The sequence below is a fragment of the Heteronotia binoei genome, chromosome 4 (assembly GCF_032191835.1).
Source record: "Heteronotia binoei isolate CCM8104 ecotype False Entrance Well chromosome 4, APGP_CSIRO_Hbin_v1, whole genome shotgun sequence".
Lineage (NCBI taxonomy): Eukaryota > Metazoa > Chordata > Lepidosauria > Squamata > Gekkonidae > Heteronotia > Heteronotia binoei.
The window spans coordinates 25,321,947-25,343,709 of record NC_083226.1 but is presented as its reverse complement, the minus strand read 5'-3'; the positions used below and the strand labels follow the sequence as shown (position 1 = coordinate 25,343,709).

Below are 21,763 nucleotides of genomic sequence, written 5' to 3'. Positions count from 1 at the left end.
CAAGAAGTTAGTTGCATGTGGCAGTTGTGTCTCTGAAGAAGAGGTCTGTTACTAGCGTCATGCATATCTGTAACGCACTCTACATAGGATGCAGACAAGGGACTTTAATATCAAGGTTCTGAACCGCCCCCCACCACCACCTGCTTTCCTTTTAACCATCCAGCCTGATGAAGAGTTTTTGATAACTTCACATCTTGCATGCTGCTTTATGTTACTTTAATTGATCTTAAGAAATGGCTTTACATGGTTTTTGTGTAGGCGAATAACAATCGCTTGTAATGTGCACACAGTTTAAGTTCCACATTGCCTAGTGTCACTGAGCTAATGGACTAATGACAAGCCACTGAAGGGATGCCAGCTCTCACAAATTGCTAGAGAAATTAGGAGGCTCTTGGAATCACAGTTTCTTGTCAGAGCAGCACATAATTCCAAGGAATAAGACCTGAGTCATTAGGTGGCTGAATCTTTTGTGTTGTCTCTAGTTCTTCTCAAATGCATTTGCAAAATGCTGGTGAGAAATAAGCCATTATGTCAGTGGGACCAGTTGCATAGGCCTTTCCCACCCAGTTTTCTCAGCTGGTCACACCCATGAGGCAGTTTAATGGAGAGACTTTTTCAAGCTCATTGCATTGTGGGTGGATGCACTTTGGGGAAGCTGTTTTATGGTCAAGGAAATGCCATTCATCCTTTGCGGAAGGCCTAAGACTCTGAAATCAAAGTTCTAAGAATCTAGATTAGCTCATTATCACCAAGGCTGCAAGATTTTGCAAAGCTCCAAGTGTGACTTTTACTCTTTGTAAATAAACACTCTTCTCCAACAGTGTCTCACAGTGCCATTATTTTAAGATTGCTCCTTTGTTAGCTGATAGCGCTTTGAATCTGAGATTCTCTGTATGTAAACAGATGTTTCTAAGGAAGACCATAGCACCTCAAAATGTTTGTGAAGCCTGAATAGACACTGTTAGTTGTTTTCCCCCCTGTGGTTATGGTAACAGATATCTAAATCTCCTGTGTTGGATGCGGAAGCAGAAGTTTGGTTTTGTTTTTTTCCAGATCACAGCAACGGATCTTTTAACTTGAAGGCCCTTTCTGGAGGCTCTGGATACAAGTTTGGAGTCCTTGCAAAGATAGTGAATTACATGAAGGTATACTCGTTTTTGTTGTTTTAGAAAAAGCATCCTTAATTCCTGCTGCAATACAATCGTCTTAATTTGGTAGCAATATTTACATTGGGCGTTTTTGCACTCACCTTCAGCCGGCGCGACCCCCCTCTTCACCGTGCAGGATCTGCGCAGATTTCGCACTAAATGCCGCGGAGCAGCCTTTTGCGTCGGAAACTCCCGGCGCAAAAGCCGCTCAAACGTAAACTGCCAAAAAGCAGTTTCCGTTTGCGCGGCTTTTGCGACGGGAGTTTCCGGCTCTTCCGGCTGCTCCGCGGCATTTAGTGCGAAATCCACGCAGATCCTGCGCGGTGAAGAGGGGGGTCGCGCCGGCTGAACATGAGTGCGAAAACGCCCATTGTGTCAGTGACAAGGAAAGAAATGCTCCCCCCCCCCTCCACTGGCATGCCTTTTAAGCTTGGCTTCACTGACTGGAGGGCGTATGTTGTTCTGCTGCCACCGAGGTCTATTATTTTCCTGCTTAATCCTTCAACATGGAAGATGGGAGTAGGGTTTCAATTAATTCTGCTTCAGAGTCTTTTGAATTAAGCATGCAACATCTGATCATGCCCGACAACACACAAGAATCGGCTTGGCCGCTTCCGACTGCCCTCTTAAAGGGTGGATCGCCCTCCTTTCAGTCATCAGTTTCCTTTGATGGTTAGAGTCCTAAGGCATCTGACGCCTGGTGTAGAAACAACAGCTGAAATGAAAATATGTTGTTTTCTTTGTAGACCTCCAGCCAATTAATCCTTGAGTTAAAAACACTTTGCCTTTGAATAAACAAACTGCAGTAAGTACAAGAGAATCAATTTAGAGTGGCTCGCAGGGGGTGATGCCAAGAATTTATCAGCCCTGTGCAAATGTAGGACATTGCAGGGAGACTTTCACATCTTCCCCTCCTTACGCATTCGCCTTTAATATTTATATCACAAACTGAGAAGATTCTGTAGTCTTCTGTCAATAACACGTAGTGTTTATGCACTCTGTTGTTTTTCTTTCCCCTTACTGTTTATAGTGTATAACAGGATTATCTTTGGTAGTCTCTGACCTTGAGTCTTAATTTGCATCAAGGGTATTATTAATCAGAATGTACCGATGTGCTTGGGTTGACGGGTTCTACTGACCCAATCAGAATCCTGACTGTGCAATAATTAGTGGACCAAGCAGGGGAGACCTGCCACTGAAAACAGAAAGAGTGAAGTCAAAGTGGGTGGTCCAGTGTGTTGTCAGAAAGCCCTGTCTTGTCTGGTGTGGTGACATCACAATTCTGCAATAGCTAAGAACTATGTTGGAGAGGGAGAGAACGCAGGGCTTTTTTTAATAGCAGGAACTCCTTTGCATATTAGGCCACACACCCCTGATGTAGCCAATCCTCCAAGAGCTTATAGGGCCTACTGTAAGCTCCAGGAGAATTGGCTACATTGGGGTTTGTGGCCTAATATGCAGAGAAGTTCCTGCTATAAAATGCCCTGGGAAAAGGCAGATGGGCCTGTAGTTAAAGCCCTAGAAAGTGGCCATGGCCTATGGCCTTTTCTTTCCCTTGCTCACTTAACTAGGTATTGGCTTCCTTCGTTGTAAGGATAAGCAAGAAAAGACTGGAGCCCTTCCTGAAATAGCAGAGCAGTTTTGCTGCAGTGTTGGGGTAGTGACATCACATTGGCTTGCCCTCTGACATACATATGGTAAGAGAAAGTGCTAAGTTAATAGGATTGAAGTTCTTAACATTGTGTTTCACATTTTTAACTGAAATTATTTTGGCACGTGTCTTTCTAGTGCATAGGTTCACCATATTGGTTGTACATTACCATTTATTAAAGAAAGGATTGTAATGGTGACCCTTTCTTTCCCCAGACACGCCATCAGCGTGGGGACACGCACCCGTTAACTCTAGAAGAGATATTGGATGAAACACAACATTTAGACATTGGACTGAAGCAGAAGCAATGGCTGATGAGCGAGGTAACAGCAGTTGCTTCCAGGCTTGCATTATAAGAGTGGTTCACCTAAGCATGTACCGTGTTAACTGTTTCTGTTAAGTGATAGCTTGCCTGGCTTTTGTATAACTTTTAATATGTGAGCTTGTTTTGCCTTAAAATAGAAGTGCTTGAAGTTGTTGATGTAAAAGTTGCATTGATAGTGTTTTAATAACTAGTCAAAATGCTCAAATTTTGACAAAGGTCGACTCTTAGAATTCTATTAAGATGTACATTTGCGCAGGCTGTAATAGAATTGACTATTTTAATGGAAGGGTGGAAGCAGTGCTCATTATTTTGTTCGTTTTTGGGTTTCTTTGGTTTAGGGTTTTTGGAGCCTAAATTGATCTATTCCCTTCCTTTATATTCTTCAACCCCCATGCAGAATCATTGCTTTCTGCATGATGGGAAAGAAGTGCATCTAAGGCACTAAAAATGCCATCCTAAGCAAGTCTATTCAGAATCTTACTCAGGTCTATCCACAGTGGTGCATAGTCCCAGAAAAAATGACCTTATGCATTGTTCTATGAGTCACAGGGAATTGCTCTGTTAAGTCATACAGAAACACAACAGGCAACTTCCTCTGAGTGCAGATAAATCTGCTGTGTTTTGAGCAACCAAATGCTCTAATTCTGCCTAATGCTGAGGCATCACAGAATCGCGCAACCTCAGGGAAGGCTGATTGGAAAGAAATGAAACAGGACTCCATCAATACCTTTATTTTATTAGGCTTCTAGCCCTCCGTCCCCTGCAAGCAGGCTCAGGGCGGGTTACAACAGACCTTAAAGTAATTCCAGCACAAGTGTTCATGAGTCAGAGCTCATTTCTTTGACTTACACAGGCATGCAGTGGGCAGCTCCCGCTGCAGACTTAGAGCTGTTTTTTTCCTCTGTCACTTTTGCAGTTCTCTCATGATACAGTAGTGTACTCTAGTGCACAGCCAGGGAATTGCTGCCAGACATAGCCATGGCGAATACACATTCCTCTAGAAGCTTTCAAATTTGTGTTTTGCATTTCAGGCACTTGTCAGCAATCCCAAAATAGACGTTATAGACGGGAAATACGCTTTCAAGCCTAAGTACAATTTGAAAGATAAGAAGGCCCTGCTCAGGCTTTTAGATAAGCATGACCAGCGAGGGCTGGGAGGAATACTCTTAGAAGATATCGAGGAAGGATTGCCTAATGCACAGAAAGCCATCAAGGTAAGCAAATGTGGCAGCTTCATGTAGTGGGTATGTTTTGTCCTTGCTACTAGTACCATAGCAAACTTGCCAGTCATTTACAAACTAATTTAGTAATCAAATTAGCCTCTGCAATCCAGAGAAGCTTTTACATATCCATCCATGAAGGTATTGCAGTGTTTCTCAGTGATAAGCTCTTTGAAGCGGCCCTACTAAAAGCCCTAAAGCTGTTCTCTTAGCTGTTCTGGAGCTGTGAAAACACTCTGGAAATGGAAGTCCCCAACTTTTTTCAACTTGAAAGGTTAAAACCAGTTTGGTCCTACACACACAACTGCCACAAGGGCATCTATCCAAGGGCATGTGCCCCACTGAATCTTCATTATTATTCATTCTAGCTTCTTCATGTAGAAAGATCTGTAAGCGGTTCTTTTTTTTATAAATGGGGATCAAACGGTGAGATGGAATGAGAAGGGATTTGTATTCTGAAGTCACAGTTCTAGGATAGGGTTGCCAGTTGGGCTTTTAATAGGGATTTGATTTGTGGAAATGAGAGACTAAATCTTTGGGGAGGGACCACAGCTCAGTGGATAATCTGCTTGGTATTCAGAAGGCCCCAGGTTCAATTCCTGACATTTCCAGTTAAAAGGATCAGGCAGTAGATAATGTGAAAGACTTCTGTCTGTGACCCTGGAGAGACTCTACTAGTCTTAGTAGACAATACTGACAGTGATGAGCCAGTGGTCTGATTCAGTAGAAAGCAGCCTCATGTGTTCATGGCATGACAGTAAATAACATCTCATTAAAAAGGTAAAGGTAGTCCCCTTTGCAAGCACCAGTTGTTTTTCAACTTTGGGGTGATGTCTCATCACAACGTTTTCATGGCAGACTTTTTACTGGGTGGTTTGCTATTGCCTTTCCCAGTCATCTACACTCCCCCGTCCCCCCAGCAAGCTGGGTACTCATTTTACTGACCTTGGAAGGATGGAAGGGTGAGTCAACCTTAAGGCGACTACTGGAACCCAGCTTCCACTAGGATCGATCTCAGGTCGCGAGCAGAATTTAGGACTGCAGTACTGCAGCTTTACCCTCTGCGCTACGGGGCTGCCATCCTATTAAACCTCTATTAAAAGGATAGGGCTTTTTGTCTCCAGGCGCGTTGGCAGCCCTATTCTAGGATTACACTGGTATTTTCAGAGCAGTGCCAAAGGTGTAGCATATGCTTCATTGTTCACAAAAGCAGTTCAGTTACCAAGAAGGAGAGAGAGAATTTGAATATGAGTTATTAAATTGAGATCCCACTCCAGACAAAGCCTCTGAGTAGCCTACACAATATTCTATGTTTTTATAATAAGAAGGAAAGAGGTGAGAAGATTCAAAGCGACTAAATTTTTATGTTCAATTTAAGCACCTCCCAAAAGTGATTGCCCTAGGGCAGAGGTGGCCAAACTGCAGCTTGGGAGCCACATGTGGCTCTTTCACACATGTTGTGTAGCTCTCGAAGCCCCCACTGCCCTGTTGTTTGGCTTGGAGAAGGCATTTGTCTATTTAAATCACTTTGCCAAGCCAGTCTGTGGCTTGGAGAATGCATTTAAAGATGTTTTCTTCCCTCCCCTTCTTCCCTCCCCTTCTTCCCTCCCCTTCTTCCCTCCCCTTCTTCCCTCCCCTCCTTTCCTTTCCTTCCTTCCTTCCTTCCTTCCTTCCTTCCTTCCTTCCTTCCTTCCTTCCTTCCTTCCTTCCTTCCTTCCTTCCTTCCTTCCTTCCTTCCTTCCTTCCTTCCTTCCTTCCTTCCTTCCTTCCTTCCTTCTCTCAAATACCTGATGTTCATGTCTTGTGGCTCTCAGGCATCTGATGTTTATTCTATGTGGCTCTTACATTAAGCAAGTTTGACCACCCCTGCTCTTGGGCAAGCTTTCTGGCAGCAATTTGTAATTATTGTGCATGCTTATGTTCTGATGAATAGAGCTATGTAGCCCTTCCCCTGACTTCTACAGCAGTTGTCAGCCATAACAATCTGGTTCTGGAAGGGTAGGAGAAGTAGACTTCCAGCACCTAAGAGTCCTGGTGTGGGGATTTGCTGGGAGACAGGAAATGCAGTCTTTCGGTAGTCATCCTTCCTATAGCCAGTGGCTGCAGCCTCAGAGCAAGAGATTGCAGCTTCAATTGCAGCTTACACTGCACAACAGACATATGCAAATGAAGCTGAGGCCTTGATCTCATTTTGATTTGCAAAGTGATTCTGATACTGAGCCTCACAAGCTGCCTCCCCAAAGAAGCTCCCTTGTAGAGAATTTCAAAGCACTGGTGTTAACCGTATTTAAGCACTTTTGTATTTGTGTGTTTGTATTTGAGGCTTTGGGGGACCAGATTATCTTTGTTACGCGTCCTGATAAAAAGAAAATTCTTTTCTACAATGACAAGAGCTGTCAGTTTACAGTGGACGAAGGTTAGTTTTCTCGTTGCAGCTGTGATGATAAATATTGCCAAAGACCCAACAGAATAGTGTTTAATTGCCATTTATGTTCCGTCTGTTGGTTTGTTTGATATTGTGCAGTTAAAATCTGTATACTGACATTTAATCTCTGGAGCCCTTGAACACCAAGTTCTGTTTGCCGGGCAGTGGCAAAGCCAAATGTCAGCTACAAAGCCTTTGTGGTGATGTGTTAACATTTTATTTATTTCATTTATACCCCGCCTTTCTCCCCAGTGGGACCCAGAGAGGCTTGCAACGGTCTCCTTTCATCCATTCGTGTTACTTGCATGGAATGGCAGAATGAAAAATTAATTTCCTGCAACTTTATCACCAGTTTTCAAGTGCCTGTTCTTTCCGTGCAGTTGAGCCCACTTTTTCAGCAGTGGCATGTCCACTCCCCTTTGAGCCTCGCCTGGCACCTACCTTATTTTCCATTAGAGGCCAGGCCAAAATATTTCTCTTTCTCCAATTTATTTATTTATTTATTACATTTGACTTATATCCCGCCCTCTCCGCAAGCGGACTCAGGGTGGCTCACAGTATCATTTACACAGTTAAACTAATAAAATATATAAAACCATAATTTACAATTCACAGTTTAAAAACATATTACAATTTTTAAAAACCATTATATAGTGCTGAATCCATACATTATAAGCGGCATTAAAATTCCAAACAGTGATCACCGGCATTTTGTGTGATGTCCGGTGGCAGCCATCTTTCCATCAAGCATCGAAGGCCTGCTTGAACAACTCCAAGCTTTTAACTAAGAGTTTTAATCTCTTTTAGTTGTTCTATGATCTGCTCCAAGCTTGAGGACTGCTTATCAGTATCATTTTAGCCTGCGTTTGTTTTATCCTGCTTTCATGTCCTGGAGTGTTTTTATTGGCCTGTTTTTATTGTTTTATTGGCTCATTGTTGTTTTGTTTTAATTTAAGCTGCCTCATGCGGGTTTTTGGAGCAACAGAATACAGATTCTCCAGATAAATAAAATAATAATGTTTATGACTTTGGGGGAAGAAGCCTTTATGTGATGTTTGATTACTAAATATAGGAAAGCTTAGTTTCAGCGAGCCAGTTTGGTGTAGTGGTTAAGTGCGCAGACACTTATCTGGGAGAACCAGGTTTGATTCCCCACTCCTCCACTTGCAGCTGCTGGAATGGCCTTGGGTCAGCCATAGCTCTGGCAGAGTTGTCCTTGAAAGGGCAGCATCTGGGAGAGCTCTCTCAGCCCCACCTACCTCACAGGGTGTCATGTTGTGGGGGGAAAAGATAAAGGAGACTGTAAGCTGCTCTGATTCAGAGAGAGGGGCGGGGTATAAATCTGCAGTCTTCTTACCCATAAACCCTCTCCTTTAGAAAAAAAATTAAAGATAAAGGAAGAGCCACAGGTTGGGGGAAGGCTTCATAGGCTGGAGGAAGTTCCCGCAACTTAAGGCATATTTAATCATTTAAAATATAGAAGTCCTTGTTTTCTCCAGGATCACAGGACTCAAAGTGGTTTACAAATCTAGGAATCAAAAGCAATTTACAAATCTTTAACTCTTAAACAATCTAATATCATAGTATAATCAGCTTAAATCCAGAGATATTCATTACTCATGCCCCTGTGGTTACAAAACTCAGACTGGCATCTGGTCCATTCTTGGCATCCCTGAGACCTGTTAAGCATGTTTCAGTTGTCACAAAAGAAAAAAGAAGGTTGTAGAGCAGCAGTTGGGGAAGAATACTACACTGCCAGGCAACATCTGGAATGGAAATTCTGCAAGTGGCATCAGGAGCTGGAAGTCTGCAGACCAAGGCGGAAGGATGATTCCCCATCCCCAATAAGTTTTTGTTTCCCCTAAAGGTGTCTTCTGCATACACTGGCATTACATTTACATGCAGTTAATAAGCTGCACACAGTAATTTTTCTTCAGTATGTACATGGTAGTGTACAACAGACTACCATATTACATTTCAGAAGTGTCTCAAATGAGTAGTGTCACCCCTTGTCTTTAGTTTGCAACACTGGTTTCAATAATGTCTTATTTCCTATGCTGGGAATTAATAGCTTGAAGCCTTCGCACAGTGTTAACTCTCACAAATGTCAGATGAATAAAGCGAAAGCATTTTACACTGTGTCAGTTTGTGAGGTGAGGAAAGTAGATGACTTCAATTCGATCTGTAGGTGGCAGCGTAATCTCATATTTGTAGGCAGGCTGATCTGCCCTTTCAGGAATGTTTGTAGCCAGTGAGGAAATGAAGATGTTGCCTCTCCTCCTGCTCAGAAGGTTTCGGAGAGCTGCACCCACACAGCCCTCCTGCGTTCCTGTGAGGTGCTTCAGCAGCACCAGTGACAGGACACAGAGAAGATGTGCTGTGTTGGTTTAGCCCTGGCCTTGACTTCTGCCAGCAGCTGAGATTTGTAGAAGTCCATGAGAAATGTCTTCTTGAGCAGGTAGCTCATCACTATGTATTCTCACTACATATAACAAAGAAGAATCCAGGATGGGGATCTAGGGAGAGGACCCAGTTCCTCTGGAAGTGCTTTCTCTCCCTGATTAACTTCAGTTCCAGAGGCAGAAAGTTCCCCGCCCCTAAATGCCCACCTGCTTACAAGCAGAGCAGAAATTGAAACGTGTGAAGCTGCCTTCTGCTGAGTCAGCCCATCGAGCTGAGACTGACAGCAGCTCTCCAGGGGTCTCTGGCAGAGGTCTTTCACCTCCATTACTACCAGATCCTCTTAACTGGAGACGCCAGTGATTGAATGCAGGACCTTCTGCACGCCAAACATCTACTTTACCACTGAGTCACAGCATCCCCTTCAGAGGTCCTCGCAGGACCTTTTTTGTACCAGGAGCTTCTTTGCATATTAGGCCACATGTTCTGATGTAGCCAATCCTCCAAGAGCTTACAGTAGGCCTTGTAAGAAGAGCCCTGTAATCTCTAGGAGGATTGGCTACATTAGGGGTGTGTGGCTTAATATGCAAAAGAGTTTCTGCTACAATAAAAGCCCTGGGTCCTTGAAAATCCTTTATTGATTGAAAATCCTTTATTTTATTTATTTATTTATTTATTTATCTGGGATTTATATCCCGCCCTTCCCACCGAGTGGCTCAGGGCGGCTTACAACATATTTGCCAAGGCAGGATTTCCTTATCGCCATAAGAAAACAGATATATGTCAGATTTGGAAATGAAATCTAATTCAGCAGCCTTATATTCTTTCTGTCTTATATAAGACCACATACCACCCCCCCTTTAATGCATAGTAGTGGCTATACCTTTGTGTTTTTTAATACATAGTAGTCAGTATACCTTTGCGTTTCTTGAGAAGAGTTTCTAAAAACATTCCAGGGAGGAAGAGAGGGATCAGGATTGTTAGTAATCACCAGGGATGGTATACGCATTGTCCAGTAGGTAGTACCACCTGCATTACATCATTGCTGGTCATGCTGCTGGGAACACAGTTTCCGTTTTCTCTGTTTGACGCCTTACAGAAACCTGCAATGTGATTGAAGCAGTGGAAGAGCAATATTTTTTTTAAGACAAGAGTGTACCCACTGTTGGCATTATTAACTCCACAGTGTTGGTACAGAATCTCTGCAGCCTCTTAGGTCCTTATATCGATTAGCAAGGGCCACTTTGTGCCCCCAAAATTCCCCTCATCCCCTGCCTATAGAAGAAGAAGGCTGCAGATTTATACCCCACCCTTCTTTCTGAATCAGAGTTTCAGAGTGATTTACAATCTCCTTTATCATCTTCCCCCCACAACAGACACCCTGTGAGGTGGGCGGGGCTGAGAGGGCTCTCACAGAAGCTGCCCTTTCAAGGACAACTCTTGCAAGAGCTATGGCTAACCCAAGGCCATTCCAGCAGCTGCAAGTGGAGGAGTGGGGAATCAAACCCGGTTCTCCCAGATAAGAGTCCACATACTTAACCACTATACCAAACTGGCTCTCAAAAGCATAGATGGCTTCAAGAGAGGATTGGATAAAAATATGGGGCAGAGGTCCATCAATGGCTTTTAGCCACAGGGTATAGATAGAACTCTGTGTCTGGGACAGCGATGCTCTGTGTTCTTGGTGCTTGGGGGGACAGTGTTCTGACTCCACTAGTGGACCTCCTGATGGCACCTGGGTTTTTTGGATGGGCCATAGGCCTGATCCAACATGGCCTCTCTTATGTTCTCTTTGAGAAAACATTCAGGCCTTAAAGGGCATTGCTGTGCTGTTGAGGCACGTGGAAGCCCACGAAATGTGAGTTGCCCTTTGTGCTTCTTGTTCTGATGCTGTCTTTGACAGAACATCTTTGGATGTGTTTTTTTTTTTAAGTCAGGAATTGTGGCTCTCCATTGACCTTGGTTGCAATGTTTGTTGGCTGTTTGTAGGCCAAACAATCTCCCCTCCCCACCCCAGAAAAGTGCTTTTTAAAAGTAATAATAATATACTTCTTTCCTGATCATGGTATTATTTTCCCTCCTATTGGAGGCACTGTAAATCCAGAATTAGAACAAAACATTTTTGTAGTACAGTGTGTCTGTATTGGCAGATGACTGCAGGAAAGCACTGTGTTTTCCCCAGGCTCCTTTAAGACAATTTGTGGCCAACCTCTTAATTTCCACCTTGAAATTGTTGACAGTCAACAGCTGGCCATGATGCATAGCACTTGCATATATAATATTGTTTGAAGTTTCAAGACAATGAACGTGCCATTGAATGATCTCAGACAGAAGAGAGACACACTAGGGGAGATGAGAGCTGAAGATGCAGAACAAGGCATAGACAGCTTCAAGAGGGGATTAGAGTGGGTGTTAGCTGTAAGGTATAGATGGAACGCTGTGTCTGGGCAGTGATGCTGTGTATTCTTGGTGCTTGGGGGACAACAGTGGGAGGGCTTCTGGAGTTCTGGCCCTGTTGGTGGACCTCCTGATGACACCTGGTTTTCAGCCACTGTGTGACACAGAGTGTTGGACTGGATGGGCCATTGCCCTGATCCAACATGGCTTCCATTATGTTCTTATTACTCAGTCACAAAATGGTGGGCATGCTGGGGAGCTATGCAGGTATCCATAACAGTTGCATTGGTTTGAGTGTATACACTGTTACCAGACCCAAAGCTTTGAAGAACAGGGTCAGGCAAAGACAGACTGGCAAAGTTTAGCACCCAGGTGTAGTGTGGGATCAGGGATGGTATTTTTAAAACTGTGACACAGGGCTCTGCTCTTTGGGTGAAAACAACATAGCTGCCCTTCCAGAATGTTATGGTTATACAGTCAAACTATATTCCTTCACTTTGTTGGATCACATAGTGAACAGATATACAAGTCAGTTTTTGGGCTTCCACCAGTTCTCAGGCTCCCCCCCGCCAGCTCTTTAATCTCTTAAGGTATGCTCTCTAGTCCTGTTCCAGTTCCTGTTATCATACATTTTCTCCTGAAGATGTAAGATAAAAACTTGTGCACAGATTTGACTTCTTTTATTAACTTGTATAAGAGTACAAATATTTCCCTTTCCCTACTAGAAATGTCCCAAGAAACAGATCCAAGAGTTGCATTTGCTGTCTTTGCAGCTGCATGACCTTATACATCTCAATGCTGGATTTCATTCTGTTTGTATTTCTCTAGTTCATGAAGTCATCCCGTTCTGCCCTCTTTTTCATCTATAATACTTCCTTACTTGGTTGGGCCTGCAAATTTATTGACATGCTTCTCAACCATGCTAATCAAAATATTATAAAACAAGTAGAGACTTGTAAAAGCTTACTGATGGTGTAAATCCTCACTCCTGTGATGATACAAACAGCACCTTTATAGGTAACTGGCTCCTGATTCTGCAGTAGTTAGCTGGGAATGAGCTTATTCCATCTATAATGTACACTTGCAGGACTAGGTTTATATATGAGTGTATGGTCGCTAACAGTTTCTCTGTTGGGGTTATGTGCTGGCTTAATGCCCCTAATAGCAAGAGTATGGTGCTTGCCTTCCCTTTACTGTGTAGATGTTATCACTTCTTTCCTTTGCCTGTTTATCCCCTGGTTATATTTGTGGGTTTTTAAAAAGTGAAATAAAATTGCTTCAAAGAAAAGAAGAAGACTGCCCTGGAGAGAGGAGGAGCAGGGCCAGCCCCGCCACTAGGCAAACCAGACAATTGCCTGGGGCACCAAATTGGGCACACGCACCCCATGTGACTCGGTGACGGTATCAGTGCAGGGAGTGTGTTTCAGAAGTTAGCCTTGCCTAGGATGCCAGACAGTCTAGGGCCGGCCCCTGCACAGTCGACTCAAAACCAGTTCGGTCCTACTGTATACTTGGGTATTGATGTGATAGGAATTTTGTGAGGTTTTTGGAGAAGCGGCAGAAATAAATAAATGCAGTGGCCACTACCTACTGTGTTTGTCATGTGGTCTTTTGCTTCATTGTTAGGGGCTGTCCAGTTGTGACTATCCAATTAGTAGCCTGGGCAGAAGCGTATTATTAGATTTGGACAAAATAGACAGTTCCCTTCCTTCTCTCTGCAGATGCCCCCCCCCCCCATGTTGTTTCTCAGGGTCTCTGAGAGCAGCATTTTGCGGCGATCAGGGCTGCGGGGGAGGAGGGCTTGGAGGCAGGATAATTCCATTCCGCCATTGGAACATTTAGTCCGGATCCAGCCCATCAAGTGGATTATGTAAACACCTATACCTATTTTACAGTAGTCCAGATACTCCTTTTTCCAGGTACAGTTCGGTGAAATGGACTCCTTGCATAATCTTTCCCGTACCAGTTGAGCTGGTAAAATGTTAATCTCTTCTCTGTCACTTCTTCCTTGGGCATCTGAATATAAGGGGCAAAAGAAACTTCTCCCTGTTCTTCAAGCAGAGACAACAATAATTTGATACTACTGAAAAGCTGATGCAAGGGTGTTAAAAAAATATCAAATTTTAGGTTGCTGAATTTAACAAGCATCACGCCTACCACATAATAAGCAGCTGATTTAGAAATGTTAGTTCATTAATGGATGCACGCACATACAACCTTGGGAGTGTATGGCACATTCATGTGCAAAAAGACAGATCCCTGCCCCTCAAGAAGTTGAAGTGGGGAAGACAATGAGAGGGATAAGCCAGATAGGAATAGAGGCAAATGCAGTTGCGAATAATTAAAGCATTTATGCCAGGGCCTCAGCACATTCAGTTCCCACCCTCAAGTATACAAGTTAATATATCATGGCCTACAGCACTTTCTCCCTAGTCTTTTGCCAGAGATCTGTATAATGGGGTTCTGAGAACTTTCTGAGCATTAACTGTGCAAAACATACGATGTGTACCAGCAGCACCTGTGTTCAACATTAAGCCCCAGTTTAGATATAGCTTGGCTGGTTGTGGGCATATTTCATGTATGTGTTCTGATTTCTGCTATACCTGAATCCAGCACACTGTGGCCTGTGCAATCCGGAGTCTGTTTGCAAACCAGAACTGGAAACCACAGTTTTAATAATGGTCCCCAGTTCTAGTTTGGAGCAGTGTTCCCTCTAAGCTGAGTTAGTGTGAGCTAGCTCACAGTTTTTTAGCTTCAGGCTCACACATTTTTGTCTCAGCTCAGGAAAAATGGCCCCAGAGCAAACAAATTTATGCAGCCACTCACAACTTTAATGCCAGTAGCTCATGAATTAGAATTTTTGCTCACAAGGCTCCACAGCTTAGAGACAGAGTATTGGTTTGGAAGTACTCAGTTTGTCCATAACAGCAACATGCAGTTTGCTTGAGCCAGGAAAGCAAAGACAAAGAGGAGGGAACACTAAAGGCACGTATTACATCCAAAGTGGACCTCTGGTGATGCTGCTGCTAGCTTAGCCGTGAATCTCTTCATTGGATGTGAAATTCCTGTAGTTCTGAAACTTTGTAAAAACCTAAAATGGGTATGTTGTCAAGATCTCAATAAGAATTGCCACTTAGCGTTCCACAGAAAGCCTTTGAATCAACCCACTGACACAGATGAATTATCTAAGAAGTATCCAATTCCAGCAGTTTTAAAAAAATCGTGCATAGCTTTTCCAGCTGGCACCTCTGCTTCCAAACTAGGAAGTGTCCCTGGGTTGGCTGCATAACCCCACACAAAGACTATTGTCTTTTAGTACATCAAAACCGCCTGGTGTACGTGGCAGCCTCCATGTTCTTAGCGCTTTATTTATGGCTTGTGAGCTGGACCTGTTGACAGGCCATATCTAACTTAATGACTGTGGAATGAAGGGAAGTGGGATCGTACCAGTCAGAGCCACGATAAAGGCATTCCAGCAGAGCACTTAAAACGATGTATGGAGGCAGGCTGTGCAGGTTATCTTGCCTGTCGCTGCTCTTTGAAGCCTCAGGCCTCCTCTTCATTACCAGTGCCCAGTAGGTTAAAAACTGCTTTATTTCAGTTTTAAAAGGTTTGGGGAGGAAGGGATTTACTTGCAGGATCCTGGAGGATCCTTGCATTTCATCCTCCTCCTCTCACATGTTTATTTAGAAAATGTTATATGTTGCTTCTACAGACTCTTTTTCAAGGCAGCTCACAAAGTCCAATGAAAGACTTCTTTTCATGGCAAACCACAGTTTGTTTTCCATCCACACCAGGAAACTGCAGCTTGCTCTCTTTCCTATGAGCCAGGATTCAGCATTAGATTCCTAGTTTGCGAGAAGAAGCAACTATGTTTTGTGGTTCAGAAGTCATGAACAGATCTTAACTACGTAGGGCATGGAGGGAACCCACAAACCAAGAATCTGCCAGGCTTGCCGATTGAAATCCAGTGGGGTAGCCATATTAGTATTGTAGCAAAATAGAATGAGTCCTGTGGAAGACTAGCTGTTAAAGAGGTGTGTGTGTGGCTGCTGTTGACCCAGGTAGTTCCAGGAATGTCTAATAAAAGAGGGTACATGAGGTTATCATGCTCTCTAGTTTCCCTGCCATCACTCTTTGTCCTTATGAAGAGTTGTGAAGATTTGTGCTGATGATGGGAAATGGAAGCTCTGAAGCATCTGGAGTCCCTTCTGAAAGGGTAACTAAGATGTAAATCCAGTAGCACCTTAAGGGCCAATGAGATTTTTGGGGTGTGGGTTCCAAGACTGAAAGCTATCGGGTATCTGACAAAAAGGAGCTTAACAAAGCAGGAATCAAGTGGCACCTTTAAGACCAACAAAGTTTTATTCAGAATGTAAGCTTTCATGTGCTAGAAGCACACACTTCATCGTGTGCTTCTAGCACACGAAAGCGTACATTCTGAATAAAACTTTGTTGGTTTTAAAGGTGCCACTTGATTCCTGCTTTGTTCTTCTGCTTCAGACCAACACAGCTGCCCACCTGGATCTATCTAAAAGGAACTTAAAACTCTCAAAAGCTCATGTCCTAGAAATCTTGTTAGTCTCTAAGGTGCTCCTGGACTTGCAAACCAACAGCTACCCTTGGAAGTGGGGTGGGCTGCAGAAGATCTCTGATGGGGCTCCAGAGGTGTTCAACACAGATGTTTCAGCTCAGTTCTACAACGTAAAACCTTCTCTGTCAAATCAGTGTTGCTGTTTGCTTTTCATTGTATCCCTGGCAGTCTTCTGGCCTCTCAGTTTCCCCCCATTTGCCCTTGTCTGCATGTGCCACGTAGCACCGAATGTTAGGAAGGTGTTTTTTGTGATTGTTTGCGGAGCACCAAGTCTAATCGATTGCTCTCGTTTGGCCCTTCTAGAGTTCCAGAAACTTTGGAGAAGTGTTGCTGTGGATTCCATGGATGAAGAGAAGATAGAAGAGTACCTGAAACGCCAGGGTATTTCTTCCATGCAAGAGGCGGGACCAAAGAAAATAGTAAGAGAAACGGCTAGCTTTCTGCAAGTCTCCTCCCCGCTTCCACTTGCCATGTTTTGTGAAGAGTCGGTTAAAGGGAACTGAGCACTAACTGATTGTGTGTCATCTGTATGATGTGGAGGCACATATGGAAAACTTTTATCAGTGGCATGTTTAAAACCAAAGAGTGTGCCTGTAACCCATGGTCGGGGTACCGGGAAGTTTCACTCTTGCAAGGTAGCTGGTGAAGCAGTCATTTGCCTATCTCCCCAGACCCTCCTCAGACCACCTACCACTGCTATTGCTTGTTTGGGTTAGGGTCCGAGGAGAATGTTTGTAGCAGTTGGAATCCTCTTCTGAAACAATCTCCGTGTAAGCGTGGGCTCCCTCTTGCTGCTGCTGTTTGCCTTGACCCTGGGAAGGCTCGAAGACCGGAGAGGGAAGAATAGTCAGTGTGCCTCTCCCACACCGAAGTACAGCATCATGTTTCATTCTTCCCCAGCTCGACCTTTTTAAAAAAATTAGGGCTGTTGCACCATAATGTTGCCTTCCTATGAGAAGGATCGCTTCCTATATTGTTTCTGAAAGAGGAAGCAGGCAGACTTGGCCTTCAGGGAGTTACCTGGGTTTCTCTGGTCCATGCTGAGTGTTCCAGCAGAAATGCAGAACCCATGCATCCTTTGGAACACCTATGTTAGGAGCCGGGAAGCATTTGCAGAAGAGAATCAGCAGACAGAAAAGGGTGCTTTTCCCTGCCCCGTCCACTGATTCTTCTCTGCAAAGAGTCCTCTGCACACCGTTTTAGAGGGTTCTTTCCTTATTCACATGTGGACTCCAGAATCAGAAGTCTGAGTCTACCTAGGACTTTTGAGTTTGGCAAGTTGATGTCTAATTTGGTTCTCAGCCTTCTGGCATTAAAGGACTAGTAGCTTTTTGAAGAAGAAGAGTTGGTTTTTATACCCCATTTTTCTCTACCCTCGGGAGTCTCAAAGCAGCTTACAATCACCTTCCCTTCCTCTCCCCACAACAGGCACCTTGTGAGATGTGAGATAGGCAGGGCAGGAAAGGAAGAATTGTGACTGTCCCAAGGTCACCCAGCAGGCTCCAGGTGGAGGAGTGGTGAATCAAACCCGGTTCTCCAGATTAGAGTCTGACACTCTTAACCACTCCACTGTATCGACTCTCAAAAAGAGAGCAGCTGTCAGCTGTAGATACATCCAGTTTAGTCTGCTGCTGTAATAAATGGAGGCCAGTTGCTGAGTCGACACCGTTGTGGGTTTGCCTCCTCCCTCATAGAGGGCAAGCAGTAAGCCTCCCACACACGAAGCCATCATAGCAAGGCATAATTAGCAGCTTGTTAGCAATCAATTACAAAGCTAGCGTCATTGTTACGGGAATGAGGATGTTCTCTGCTCTACTCTCCCTTTGCTCCACCCTCTCTCTCATTTCTAAACTGTCTGCAGATGTTACTCATATGGTTACAAACTTCTCTGTGCAGCCGCAGAAGCCAGAGAACTATGCTGATTTTAAACTGAAAGCCGAGAGGAGAACGTTTGTTGTAAGCAAGATCCTCAGTTGCGTTTATATAATATTCCAGGGCAACAAGGCATGTACACAGTCCTGAGTGGAGCCCCTTCTTCAGGGCTTTTTTTGCAGCAGGAACTCCTTTGTATATTAGGCCACACACCCCTGATGTAGCCAATCCTCCAAGAGCTTACAGTAAGCTGTGTGCTAAGAGCCCTGGAAGCTCTTGAAGGATTGGCTACATCAGGGGTGTGTGGTCTAATATGCAAAGGAGTTCCTGCTACAAAAAAAAGCCCTGCTCTTCTTTAAAATGCGGTCTTCGCTGGAATACCTACCAGCCATTTTTCATCATGAGCTGGATGAAAGCACTGCAGTATTTACTACAGACCAAGGCTGCACTGAATGTACCCTGCACTAGGGATGGGCATGAATCAAAGTACGTATCATGATTTGTGCCTAAAATAGCCTATTTGTGATTCATTCCAAATCGGGTCGGGTACTCGCACAATGCACAACTTACAAAATGAAGCGGCTTGTTTTCTGGGTGGTTCATCTGTGTCATTATTGGTGGGGGAATCCTCCTTGCCTGCTGCAACGTGCCAGGCGCAATAGCATCACTTCCGGGTGACATCATCACACTAGGCACATTTGCAGAGTGCCGGTGCTTTCCAACCCTCCCGAACCAAACAAACCAATGAACCATAATTCGTTCAGAAAATAAAAAGGACAAAATGAACCACCAAGTCGGGCAAACCAACAACCCACCATTTTCGTGTTTTTGTGCCCAGCCCTACCGCACACCTCTTCCTTCCCGCCCATAGGCTGTTGGACTCTTCCCCTGATCCGTGCTGATGTACAACCTCCTCATTCTCGCACATATGCCTGCCGTCTACTTAAATCAGTTTCTTTCATGTTGCACAAGAGATTGACACCGTGTAGTTTGAGGGTTACAGTTATGGTTGCCTCTGGAAAAGCCTTGCTTTGAAATGAGTCTGGAAACTCACGGAAGCAAACATGCATTGAGGCATTTTATTCTACCCAGAAATGCTTGTATTTTCATTTTTTAGAAAAGAGATAAGTTTGCATTGGCAGCTAAAAAATAAGCCTTTCTGCAGTAGAACATTCTTGCTTTAAAAGCTTGCCACCCATTGGCTTCGACCTAGTCATTTTTGTCACTCAACTTCATTCTAGTCTCCTGACCTTCAGCCTCTATCCCACATGGTTTCAGTCATGCAGGTTCCATGATGCTCCAGCATAGTGACCAAAGGTGGGTGGGACTCTTTACACCCAACAGAAAAGTTGGTTGGATCCAAAGTAGTTGAATTTTACTGTAGAATGGGAGCAGATGGCTGTGTGAACAGGCCTGATTATCCAATCCCATCACACCCTGCTTGTGACCTTTCAGAAGCATCTTGCTACCTCCTCTTGCCTTTGGCCTGATCCAGCAAGGCAAACCTTGCACCCTTATTTCTAAAAGCCCAAATATGACCCTACCTTAACCTTCTTTTGCAGGCTCCTATTCAGAGGAGAAAGAAACCCGCTTCTCAGAAGAAACGGCGATTCAAGACCCACAACGACCATTTGGCTGGAGTACTGAAGGATTACTCCGATGTGGTTCCTACCAAATAAGAGAGCCCTGTGGAATGAACTGTGAGCTTTAATGCAGATGCTAGTAGCTCTTACGGAAGCGTGTCCTGTGTATAACGTGATGTGGTTCTCCCTGCTCCAGGTTCCTCCATGAAGAAGCGCCTCTTGAAAGCAAGGATCAACTGTTCACCTCTGTGCTTATTTTACCGGCTAATGTCTGCTTTCAGTAGACTTTTGGTACTTGGGGATAATTCATACGTAATGCCAAGATTTTTGTTCAGCTTTTAAGTATTCTTTCAACTGGGGTATTTCCAGGGGTATTTTCTTCTATTCTTTTGGAGTTGGCTTGCAGATAAAACTTTATTCTTGTTTTATCCACGTCAAGACAACAGGTTTATAATAAAATCGTATTGGAAAGCATTCTCTTCTCATGAGTGCATTTACTTGCCTGTTGACTGAGCTGCTAAGGCGTCTTCTTGAAACGAGCCTGTGAAGGAATGGACTTGCAAGCTCCATTCCCTCCAGTCCTGGGAGGTTGAGGAAAAACCCAGGGCCTTCTCAGCTCTCTGCCTGCTTGGCGTTGCAGCCCTTTCCCTTATTCCCATGGTGCATTGGACCTCATTAGGTAGAAACTGCTGCCACCAGCAAGTCTGAGAGTATCTCCTGCTAGATGGCACTTTTGTATTTGCACTGCCATTTAAAGGCTTTGCCTAGTTGCTGGGGTTCTCACTTAGTTGCTAAAATCTAGTACTTACCTAAAGTATGTTTAATTAGGATACGTTAGTAATTCATGGTGTTGCAGTATTTAGAAGTCTAGCATGACGTTTGCTCTCAGTGCTGGGATTTCTCCCATTATCCATATGAACAAGATGGAATTCCTAGGTCTAGTCCTTCATGGCTGGTGCCCTTCCAAACAGGAGCATAAGGTGGAACCCTTCTTCCCCTCATCCTGAGAATTTATAATCTTTCCCCTGAGAGTTATGCAGAGGGGCTCCAAAACCATGGATATAGTGTAAATTTAGTCACTTAATTATTAGGGGTGAATTCTAGGGTGTATGGCATTTCTCCACAAAGCCCTAAGCTGGGGCAACACCAGTTGATTCATTTCAGGCTTTCCGTCTTCTACTGCAGGGATGTCAAACATGCATCCTGGAGGCCAAATCAGGCCCCTGGAGGGCTCCTATCAAGCCCCCGAGCAACTGGCTCATGCTTGCTTCCTTCTCCCTCTCTCTTGCTTCCTTCTGCATCACAGCTTACTTTGCAAGGCTTGCTCAATTGCACAGGAGCTACAGAGCAAAACCTCTTATTTTCTCCATTGGTTGAGGCTCCTCCCTTGGGGAGGATGGGGTGGAGGCAGAACTTGCTTTGTCAGGCTCTCTCAATCTCACAGCAGAGCTACTGAGTTAAGCCTCTCTTCTTGCTATTGGCTGAGGCTCCCCCCCCGCTTGTTCCCTGGAGAAGGAAGGAAAGAGCCAGAGCTGCCTTTGCATAGTTCCCTGTATCTCATGGAAGAAATACAAAGAAAGCACCTTTAAGACAAATGAGTGCTAATGTTTTAAGCATGTTTTATTTTAAGGTTTGTTTTTTTAAAAAAAATCTTTGTGTTTTTCTGTGTCCTTTATAAAGTTTATATCTCTGCGATCTAATCTTACACAGGTACTCATATGGCCCAGCCCAACATGGCCCTGCCCAGCAAGGTCTCCTTTATGCCAGATCTGGCCCTCATAACAAATGCGTGCGACACCCCTGATTCCGAAAGACTTTGATCAATATCATTGGAGCTTTCATTGGTCTTGTGTGTAGGCACTGCTGTTGCCCAGTGGGGTTTGTTTGGCCAGTTGTGTCCTTTGCGGTTGATCTAAATCTGCACTGTGGATTCCATGTAGAATTCCTAAAAGTTCTCCTGGGGATGCCAACCTTTCTCCTGGCCTTGCCAAAAATTTTTTTTATCCCTTTTAACCTTAAATGAACTGAAGAAAATGTGAGGCAAGTTAGCATTCTTTTTCTATTGATCCACCAAAGGTACAGACAAAATTGGTGTTTTGTGTGAATGAGGGAATCGGGATGACCATCTTGCCTACCTTACCAATACAC

At 44.1% G+C, this 21,763-nt stretch overlaps 1 protein-coding gene across 1 annotated transcript in view; it reads left to right on the top strand.

Moving 5' to 3' along the window:
• GTF2E2 (general transcription factor IIE subunit 2) overlaps positions 1-20,089 on the top strand; it is a 40,262-nt gene extending 20,173 nt beyond the window's left edge. Inside the window, exons 3-8 of the mRNA XM_060236966.1 lie at positions 1,054-1,145; positions 3,015-3,122; positions 4,156-4,338; positions 6,667-6,760; positions 16,464-16,579; positions 19,595-20,089. Of these exons, the coding sequence (XP_060092949.1) occupies positions 1,054-1,145; positions 3,015-3,122; positions 4,156-4,338; positions 6,667-6,760; positions 16,464-16,579; positions 19,595-19,711 (710 nt within the window). The 3' untranslated portion in view covers positions 19,712-20,089. The remainder of the gene's footprint in view (positions 1-1,053; positions 1,146-3,014; positions 3,123-4,155; positions 4,339-6,666; positions 6,761-16,463; positions 16,580-19,594) is intronic.
• Positions 20,090-21,763: the final 1,674 nt, after the last annotated feature.